The sequence below is a fragment of the Penaeus japonicus genome, unplaced genomic scaffold (genome assembly GCF_977035675.1).
Source record: "Penaeus japonicus unplaced genomic scaffold, GWHDUDI00000001_assembly GWHDUDI00000013, whole genome shotgun sequence".
NCBI lineage: Eukaryota > Metazoa > Arthropoda > Malacostraca > Decapoda > Penaeidae > Penaeus > Penaeus japonicus.
In genome coordinates, this window is record NW_028234415.1 from 5,589,063 (window position 1) to 5,599,062 (window position 10,000).

The 10,000-nt window shown below is 43.3% G+C and overlaps 1 protein-coding gene across 1 annotated transcript in view; it reads left to right on the forward strand.

Annotated features, from left to right (window-relative positions):
- The window catches only part of LOC122266042 (GTPase regulator associated with FAK), a gene marked incomplete at its 5' end in the record, with an annotated part of 65,067 nt that overhangs the window by 29,444 nt on the left and 25,623 nt on the right, over positions 1-10,000 (forward strand). Inside the window, 4 exons of the mRNA XM_086542885.1 lie at positions 8,046-8,156; positions 8,742-8,846; positions 9,124-9,273; positions 9,985-10,000. The exon at positions 9,985-10,000 is cut by the window's right edge and continues 80 nt beyond it. Of these exons, the coding sequence (XP_086399011.1) occupies positions 8,046-8,156; positions 8,742-8,846; positions 9,124-9,273; positions 9,985-10,000 (382 nt within the window). The remainder of the gene's footprint in view (positions 1-8,045; positions 8,157-8,741; positions 8,847-9,123; positions 9,274-9,984) is intronic.

Here is a 10,000-nt window from a genome sequence, read left to right on the forward strand (position 1 = left end):
TAACGCCGAACACTTTACCATATGCGTTTTTGATTAATGAAACTTATTTTTTAAGATAAGTAATTGGCAAATTGTTATTTTAAAAATCGGTTGTTAATAATTACGTTGTCGGTAAATTGCAATATATTACCGCTTACGTAATTGTATCGTTATGGTATGCACGATCATGATCAGCTATTAATCAAGGAAATTAGGCCTCGAGTTGTTGGCATCCGTATGAACAGAAATCTCGCCGCCAAATCCGTGCACTTCGTCAGCATCCCTGACAGCTAAGACCGGTAGTTCGCAGGTGTCTTTGCATCGTTGAGGAAGGAGGACGAGAAGCATGCAGGGCGGGTGAACGTGCTGCGGCAAAGCCTCCCACCCGCGGGAGGGTGCTGCTGCTGCTGCTGCTGCGACAGCGATCCCTGGACAGCATCCAGCCTCTCGTGTCGCTTCCGCCGATGATAACGGAGGAGGAGGAGGCGTGGGGCGGCGGGGGCGTGGGAAGTGTCACGCTACGAACATGGGATGCGGCAGAGCAGGCTAGGGTTAGGGACAGAGCCAAGGCTAGAGCAAGGCCCAAAGCTAGGGTTAGAGCTAGGCAAGGGTAAAGGCTAGGCTAGAGCTAGAGCTAGGGTTAGGGCTAAGGACTAGGGCTGGGTTAGGGCTGAGTTGCAAGTTCAAATATAAGGCATGGGCGACAGACATAACAGGTGCGCACCATTAGCGGGATAGGGACGAGAATAGTAGTAGGGGTTAGGCTAGACTCAAGCGCATGGGCAATAGACAAGAAGGTACTATAAGAGAACGAGAATTTAACGAAAACAAGGGAAAAGAAAGAGCAACAGTAACCAGGGAAGGGGCAGGGATAGAGACAGGGTCAAGGGCACGAACAGGAGCAAGGGCAGGGATAGAAGCAGAGGCTGGGACAGAGGTTAGAATCTGGAACAGGGACAGAGGCAGAGCTCCATGAAAAGATTGAGGGACTGTGAGAAGGAGGAAGGTCGGAGAGGGTAAAGGGGGCTGGAGTGGTTAGATATGGATTTCGGTATCATAATGATCTTACACTGAAAAAGAGAAAAAAAAAGAGAAGAGATATGGAAGAGCTATGTTTTCTCTGAGAGATCAGAATGGAGAAAATAGTAAAATATAAGTGAATTATCAGGAGAAAAAGAAGACTAACGAACATAAAAAAAACAAGTAAAGAGAACATAAAAGATGAGGCAAGAGATACGAAACTTTACGAGGTGAGTCAGGGATGCGACCATCGAAACAATTCAAATGAAGAGACGAAATAAAAGAAAGCAGGGAGAGCGAAGGGGAAAAGGAGATACAAGTAGATAAGAAAGAGAGGGAGGGAGGGAGGGAGGCAGGCAGGCACATCGAGGGGAAAAGAGAAAAAGAGAAAAAAAAAAGGAATGAGAACATAAGTAGAGGAGGGCAGAGGAAGTATCCGATAATTAGAGAGATGAGGGAGGGGGGATAGAATAGTCTGACGAACTTGAGGATGTATTGATTGATCATGAAAAATATACGTGTGCATGTTCGTGAAAGGGAAGGGATGGATAGCGGGGAAATTACAGAGGAAACGGAAGGATGAGAATGTCGCGCTAACACACTGAAATATAAGAATCAGAGACAGTGACAGTGGCAGTGACAGTGACAGTGACAGTGACAGTGGCAGTGACAGTGACAGTGACAGTGACAGAGCCAAAGCCAGAGCCAGAGCCAGAGCCAGAGCCAGAGCCAGAGCCAGAGCCAGAGCCAGAGCCGAGACAGAGACAGTGGCAATGGAAAGAGGGAAGAGAGGGAGAGGGTGTGGGTAAGGGAGAGAGAGAGAGGGAGAGATACATAGGACGAGGGAATAGAAGTTGAGGGCGTAAAGGCGGCCGCGCCACGGGCGGATGGCTGTGCGGTGGTCGCGTGGGGATAATATCTTCATATTTCCTCCCTTGGCCGCCAACACCCAACACCGTGATTGCTAACTGCTACCCATATCCTGTGCTATGAAGGAGGGCTTTTGGGCGGCAGAGTCATGTATCTGTTAGGACAACAAAGGTAACGCAAAGGTGTGTGGTAGTTCCGCGAGGGAGACCTGAACTAGAGAACAGGGCCGGAATGGGAAGTGTATGGAGTGCAGGGAGACAGGATAGGGCGAGGAGGAAGTAGGTCAGCATAGGCGGAGCGGGAGGGGTCCTCTCCCCCTCCCCCTGCGTTGCTGTTTAACATGCCACCTGAGCCGAACCCGTGCCCACCTCACCTGTCTATCCAATTCACCCACCACCTAAACCCCATTAACCTTGACTCACTGCAGCAGGTCTTACTATGTTTAGTTGTTATTATGTTGCACTTCATAACTCCAAGTTGGTTTAGCCAACCATGTGGTAGTAATCAAAGATATCTGGCTGCAGAGAGAATGTAAAATATATATTTCCAGTAGGGATCCACTACTGGAGAAGGGTGTTCAGCCCTTTACGTGTAATGTGTCTCCTGAGGCAACGGAATAATGCCCGCGTGCTTGGTTTATTTTTTTTCTCCTTTAAGAAAATTTCCGTGTATTTCTTCAGTGTTCATACCTTTAGATCAAATGTGACCAGACAGAACTTATAATAACGCATTTACGAAGTTAAATCTGTGCATTGATGTCTATAGGTGAAGGAAGTGAAACTTGGTGCGCTGGACCTTAGAGTTTATGCGTCCTTTCAAAACATATGTCCCCAAGCTTACGCTATGGTAGCGGTGTGGGGCCAATGCCTGATATTAGGGTGGTGACCTAATAATGAGTAATTTGATCGATAATCAAATTCTCACTCTGCTATTGGTTACCTGTAACATTGCCGTTTTATGATAGGTCATAGAGCTAATGGCTGCTTCAAAACTGGGCACGCGGCGCTAGTATAATGTGGACTCGGTAATCGCGGCTGCTGCAGAGGCTATTAAGTAATGATCAATAATTCCATTAACCTAGAAGTTGTCACGAGAGGAAATGAACATGCAGATTAGATGGTAATTTGAGGGGGCGGCGCGGGCGAGGGCCGGGCGGAGCTGGGCGAGGGGTTGAGGAAGGGCAGGGAAAGCGAGGAGGAGTTTTAGGGAATAGACGAATGGAATAATAAGTAGGCCTGTGAAAGAGAGAGAAGGAAAGCAGCGACAATAATGCTACAACATTTGCACTAAACATTTTAGGAATTACTAAAGTTTAAATGGCGGCAAGATGGTGGATTAGAAAGGGAATGAGATATGTAGAATAGGGGAAAAAATGGAAGAGATCGGGTGTGGTCGGATCAGGGAGGGGTGGCCAGGCGGGCGGGTCGTCTGGCTGGAAGGAAGGTTATGTGAGCGTGGGCGGAGACGCACACTCACTCCTGGGCTGTCCGTGACGCTTCGTCGCCCATACTTAGGACCGGAGAACGTGTTGTTGAGGGGAAAAAGAATGGTATTTTGTAAGGAGAAAGTGGCGTTATAGTAAAAATGGTATAATGGTGCAAAAAATGTTTGTTGACGGAGTGCACAAAACAAACAAAACAAACAAAACAAGGAGGGAGACAAACAGACCACGCGACACCGGTAATGATGAGAGAAGACATACGACGCAGCCAGCGTAGAATAAAGGTTAATGGGGGGAAATTAGTAATGGAGTGTCGAGACATATGAGATATCATTAACATGATCAACGAGGAAAGACCGGATAGTTTTGGCGTGGGGCAGAGCACGATCATGGATGGATGTATATACACCCCGTGTCAAGGGGGCGAAATTGGTTTGGCGAAGACGACGGCGTCCGGGAGAGATTCCGTCGTGCTCCATCCATCCCCTCCTTATTTATCCCTCCCTTCTCCCTTTTCTCCCTTCCAATAAGTTCACCCTTGGCTGACCATGGTAATTGATAATCTCGGCGAAAGAGAGCGCTCCGCCGCGCCGCGCCGTCCCGGAGGTGGCCATGACAACCCATCCAAAACAACGCTAGCTAGGCCTCCTCGCGCTCTCCCCTCCCTGCTCGCCGAGGGGAAGACAATCATAACGGCCTTTATCTACTCTCTCTCTCTCTCTCTCTCTCTCTCTCTCTCTCTCTCTCTCTCTCTCTCTCTCTCTCTCTCTCTCTCTCTCTCTCTCTCTCTCTCTCTCTCTCTCTCTCTCTCTCTCCCTCTCCCTCTCCCTCTCCCTCTCCCTCTCCCTCTCCCTCTCCCCCTCTCCCTCTCCCTCCCTCCCTCTCCTTCTCCTTCTCCCTCTCCCTCTCCCTCTCCCTCTCCCTCTCCCTCTCCCTCTCCCTCTCTCCTTTCTTTTCTCTCTCTTTTCTCTTTCTCCTTCTTCTTCTCCTCCTTCCCCTTCCCCTTCCCCTTCCCCTTTCTTCTTCTTCTTCTTCTTCTTCTTCTTCTTCTTCTCCTCCTTCTTCTTCTTCTTCTTCTTCTTCTTCTTCTTCTTCTTCTTCTTCTTCTTCTTCTTCTTCTTCTTCTTCTTCTTCTTCTTCTTCTTCTTCTTCTTCTTCTTCTTCTTCTTCTTCTTCTTCTTCTTCTTCTTCTTCTTCTTCTTCTTCTTCTTCTTCTTCTTCTTCTTCTTCTTCTTCTTCTTCTTCTTCTCCTCCTCCTTTCCTGCTTCTCCTCCCTATCCCCATATCTCCTTTTCCCCTCCCCCCTATCCCCATACTTCCTTCCCCCTTCTCCTCCCAATCCCCATCCTCATAGCCTCCTCTCCCTCTCACCCTCTTTCTTTTCTCCCTGACAGATACAGCTTCGGACTCTCGAGTTTCTTTTCGTTAGATTACTTGAGTTTTCAAGACTCAGTGATAAGTCTTTCGTATTGTCCTAAGGAGGCTTTCGAAATGTCTTCCTAGTTTCTCTCCCCCCTCTCCTTCCCTCCCTCCCTCCCTCTCTCTCTCTCTCTCTCTCTCTCTCTCTCTCTCTCTCTCTCTCTCTCTCTCTCTCTCTCTCTCTCTCTCTTTCTCTCTCTCTCTCTCTTCTCTTCTCTCTCTCTCTCTCTTTTCTCTCTCTCTCTCTCTCTCTCTCTCTCTCTCTCTCTCTCTCTCTCTTCTCTCTCTCTCTCCTCTCTCTCCTCTCTCTCTCTCTCTCTCTTCTCTCTCTCCTTCTCTTTTCTCTCTCTCTCTCTCTCTCTCTCTCTCTCTCTCTCTCTCTCTCTCTCTCTCTCTCTCTCTCTCTCTCTCTCTCTCTCTCTCTCTCTCTCTCTCTCTTTCTCTTTCTCTTTCTCTTTCTCTCTCTTTCTCTCTCCTTATATGTGCGAGCGTGTCTCTTCGTTGTGCGGTCCGCTTGGTCGTCTCCCCCGTCGCCCGCTCTTGCCCTTCCAGTGCCACGAGGAACGGAGGAACGGAGCAAACTAGCGGTCAATGGGGCATTATTGCGCTTTTACTGCAGGTTGACATTTCGCTCCCGACTTTATAGGGGGTAGTAAGGGTGGCCAGAGGAGCGTCGGTGGGGGAAGGGCGGGGGGGTGAGAAAAGGGAGGAGGGGAGGTCTGGAAGCCATGTACAGGCCAGAAAAGGGCTTAGTAAGGGGCGGTAGCGAGGGTCGGTGTGGATCTTGATGTTACAGAGTTACGGGGTGAGGTGGGGGTGTGGGTGTGGCCGGGGGGGTGGGGGCGTGGGCGTGGGTGTGGGTGTGGGTGGGAGTAGGAGTAGGAGTAGGGGTAGTTATGGGTGAGTGTGACGTTTGATCGGAAATACTGATAAAAGTCGGACTGTACAGGGATACTGGTGGCATGAAGGTCATTAACTCAGAGGTACCGAGGGAAAAACGGTGAAGAAGAATAATGAAAGAAAAGAACAAAGAAAAGGGTTAAGCATACAGAAAGAAATGAAGGAAACGAAAGAGCAGTAAAGAAATGGAAATTCGAAGGATTTACAGCAGGAAAGACTTATTTTTAGGTTTTCGTATTAATTCCCGTTTGTTCGCTCGATGGACGAAGAAAGATTATTGGAACTTAGAAAGATGTATTTGCGCAATTTGCTTATTATTCCTGTATTGTAATTATATGAAAGAAAGATGAAAGTAAGTCAGTACTTAACGTTATACACTAGATGTCGTGTTATATTGTTATTCATACTTATGTGACTCAGCTGATAGATATGACCGTTGTGATATTCAATCAAAAGGCGTCCTATAGTATAAACTTGTTGTAATGTTCTCAATTGGATTAATTGCTCAGAATAAGCTGCGTGTGTGACCGTATAAGAGGGTAGAAAAAAAATGTGATGACAATAATGCTAGACGAGTAGTTATATTTTTTTTGTAGACATTTGTCGTGAAATTGTATGCAATTTGGAAACCTAGATTATTGATAATTTCTTTGAGAGAGACAGAGACAGAGAAAGACTGAGTTGACGTTAAATTTCCACCATTTTTTATGTGGAATTTCATCATATTTCGTATATAACCACAGGATATTTTGATCGAAATAACTCACTTTAACGGAAGCTTCACAGCAACTTCAATAATGCATTTAATTAGCAAAGCTACTATTTTCACACATTTCTATTCAGAATTGCTAGGAATAATATTGTATAAGATACAAGTTTGTAGTTTTGCTCTTGATATCACTTGAGAATGTCGAAACAAACAAAAAGACTGTTCCATGCCATACAAAACAAATAAATGCAATTTAATACCTGCACTATTTCTTAACTTTTGGAGTTCCCGAGGAAATGCGAGTTCACGGTGAGGGGCGTTGGGGTTGTGTGTAGGAGATGCCACTCGGGGGAACTTTTACGGTGTTTATATTGCAGAGCCAAATGTGTCGTAAAATGCTAATGCTTATACAATTTTTATGGCCAGAGATACTGTGCCGTGTCCAATGATATCATTATATCAAATTAAATATCTCCTGGGAAGCGTTTCTTATGAGAACCGGAACGTTCAAGGGCGGGGAAAGTGGGCTGAGAGCTCGAAACCGTTCAGGGAAAGTACATTGAAGATGCCGCGAAGAAAAGGAAAGCGAGGAGAATAAAGTGCAGGCGTTGATGAGAAGCGGGCGCGTCCGGGCGGAGGAAGAAAAGGAGAGAGTTGGCTTTGGCAACAGGGAAAGAAAGACGAGCCTTCTCCCTCGTGGCCGAGACCAACAAAGAGGAAATCCCAGCGAGAGAATGGAGGCTGCAACCTCCTTTCAGTTCAGGTGTTGCGTTCCCAGATTCTCGCTGCCGCCGCCATTACTGAAACTACACTCCCTACCCCCTCCCCCTCCCCCTCCCTCTCCCTGTCCACACACAGTTCAACTACCATCGCCCATGGGTTGCCTGTGTAGCCATAATCCTTTTCTTTTAATAGCTGCTTTTATTAAATGCTCTCCTGAATGGTTCGATGGGCATTTTTGTCATTATTCAGGTTTACGATGGCCATTCCTCTTTCAAGAAGCTCCTCTGCAACTTTCATACCTTTTATATCTTAGATTTATTTCGTTATGGGTTTACCAACACTGAAACTTCTACCGTCATTAACTAGATAAATTGATAGTATCACCATGGCCAGTATCTTTACATTAGTAACACCGTCAAGTTTTGCCCCACTGGTGCCTGCTTTTCTGTCCCTTCCCCCCCCCCCCCATCCCATCCATACTACTAATGTCTGACATTTTCCACCATCAACTGATATGTATTTTTAGCCTTGGGGCAATGGTTATTATATGGCGTAATGCCATTTCTCTCTCTCTTTTGTCAATTTTTATTACTGTGTATTGTTGTGTCTATAGATGATGAATGATTTGTATTTGTATTTATATATTTATTTTTGTATTTCTCACAAAAAAATGTGTCGGCACTTCCTTTATTCATAGTCAGTTGTAAAAGTATTTATATGAAGACAATTTACCTTAAATGATGGTTGCTCCCTTTTCCTGTGATCTTCTATCATAGCTAATATTTTTCATGTCTCTTTACTAGATAATTCCATTTAAAGATGATGGTGTCATTGCTTGCAAAAAGATTATGAGAGATCATATGACCTCATAAGAAAACGTTTTTTAAGTATACTAATAAACAAGACATGTTTACTTCTTTCTTAAAGATTGATATTGTATTGTTTCTTTGATGTCATAATTACAATGTACATTTTCCTTTCCAGGCTGATGCATCAGTGGAGATGGAACAGCGGCACTTTGTGCACGCCTCACTTGATTACGTATTTTTGCTGCAGGAGGTCCAGGAGAGGAAGAAGTTTGAGTTTGTGGAAACGGTAATTTTTTTGTATTCATTCTGTATTTAGTGCTTTGAACAAGCTTCACTCGTTACGAGATTTTATATCAGATTGTTCTAGGGAAAAGGAGGTTACTTGAATAGTTACATTCCCATGTCTTTTATGCTTACGTGGTTTCAAGAGGGTACTGTTTTTGCGATATATTTTTTTCTTTTTCTTTTACTTCTTTACTTGCTTCCTGCCTCTTACTACTATTGTTGGTTATAATCATTCCTGTTGATTTCAGCTTTTCAGCAAGAATTTCATTTGGGATGAGGGTAAATCTGTTGAAAAGAATTTAGTTCCTGTCCCTTACCAATGTCTTGATTCAGTGACTCAAAACCTCATTTCAGAAAAGAGAGAGAGGAAAAGTAAAGAAAGAAGAACAAAATATGAAATGAATGCTGAAGATATTGTTTTGATAAATTACAATAACTATTTATTTCCTCAAAGTTGATATATCAAAAAGATTTTGATAGGGTTAAGAATACCAAGTTTTTAACCTGTTCTTTGTTAACTAAAATAGTTATATAGCCATTCCAACATTTTTTTTTTTACTTATTCATACACTCTTTTCCCCCACAGTTGTTGAGTTACATGTATGGTTGGTTGACGTTCTATCATCAAGGCCACGAAGTGTTCAATGACTGTAACCCTTACATGCGTGATCTACAAGTTCGAGTACAAAGGGTTAGTCCGGAAAAGAGCATTATTTGATTTTTAAGTTTTAGATTTGAAGTTATGGTATATCTATATTGCTTTAAAGATTTCATTTGTATATAGCGTATTTGCCAGATATTGAATAATAAATCATTGTGGTTTCATATCTTTCACTTAATATTTATATGTAAAGCAAGCCTGCATAGGAAATATATCATAAACCTTAAATTCTCCTTGTTTGATTCTTTTTAAAATTTTCTTTAAATCCCCCTCCGACCTGCCTGTGGACATACCTTCTGCCCATCAGACCCGAGAGAACTTCTTAGCAACCCGCCAAGAGTCGGTGTCCCTGAAGAACAAGATGCTGGAGGTGCGTAAGACGGTAATGTGTCTCCGCTGCTTCTCACTAACTCACATCTGCCTTAGCACGCACTCTGTACCTGGTATTATAATGACTTAAAAGTATATTGATATTTATAAAGACCGTGATGCATTGCTGATATAAGTTTTTGCCATGATATAGATTTTTTTTTAGAAATATCTTTAATGCATTGTATTAAAGAAAGGAGAATGTATGTATATATGTTTTTAATAGTTTTCTTCTCATTTTGATATTTTTATGGATATAGATTTAAAAGAGTATAGAAATCGACTTGATTGATTGGATACACCAAAGAGAATATTTTCAACATCATGATATATAATGATAGTCTAGAAAAAGAACTTGTATGAGGAAACAGGATTTGTTTCTTGTACATGGATACAATTATTTTTGTGTAAAAAAATCAGATTCAAAATTAATGTGGAAATGATATACCAGCCAGAGTGTATGCCTCGGTATCAGTGGGGCTTGTTGCTATGTAGCCTGTGTATTTTACTGTTATTGTTGTATGGTAACTGCATTGAGCTGTCTTGTATTAGTAGTGGTTTTGGTCTGATATTTTGTTTGATCATAGCAGAATTTAACATAATATATCCTTTTTTTTTTTATCTAATATTGATTAATCTTTGATTTTTTACTTATCATAAAACTCCTTAACATTTAATCCTAACTTTAGTTTACCTTTGGTTGCTGATTTATTTATATGAGGTTACTTTTGATCATCAGTGCTTTTAATATTGTAGTGTCAACCTGCATAAATTAATTAATGGTCTTGCCCCTTTCCAGCTTGTTTTTCAGGTAA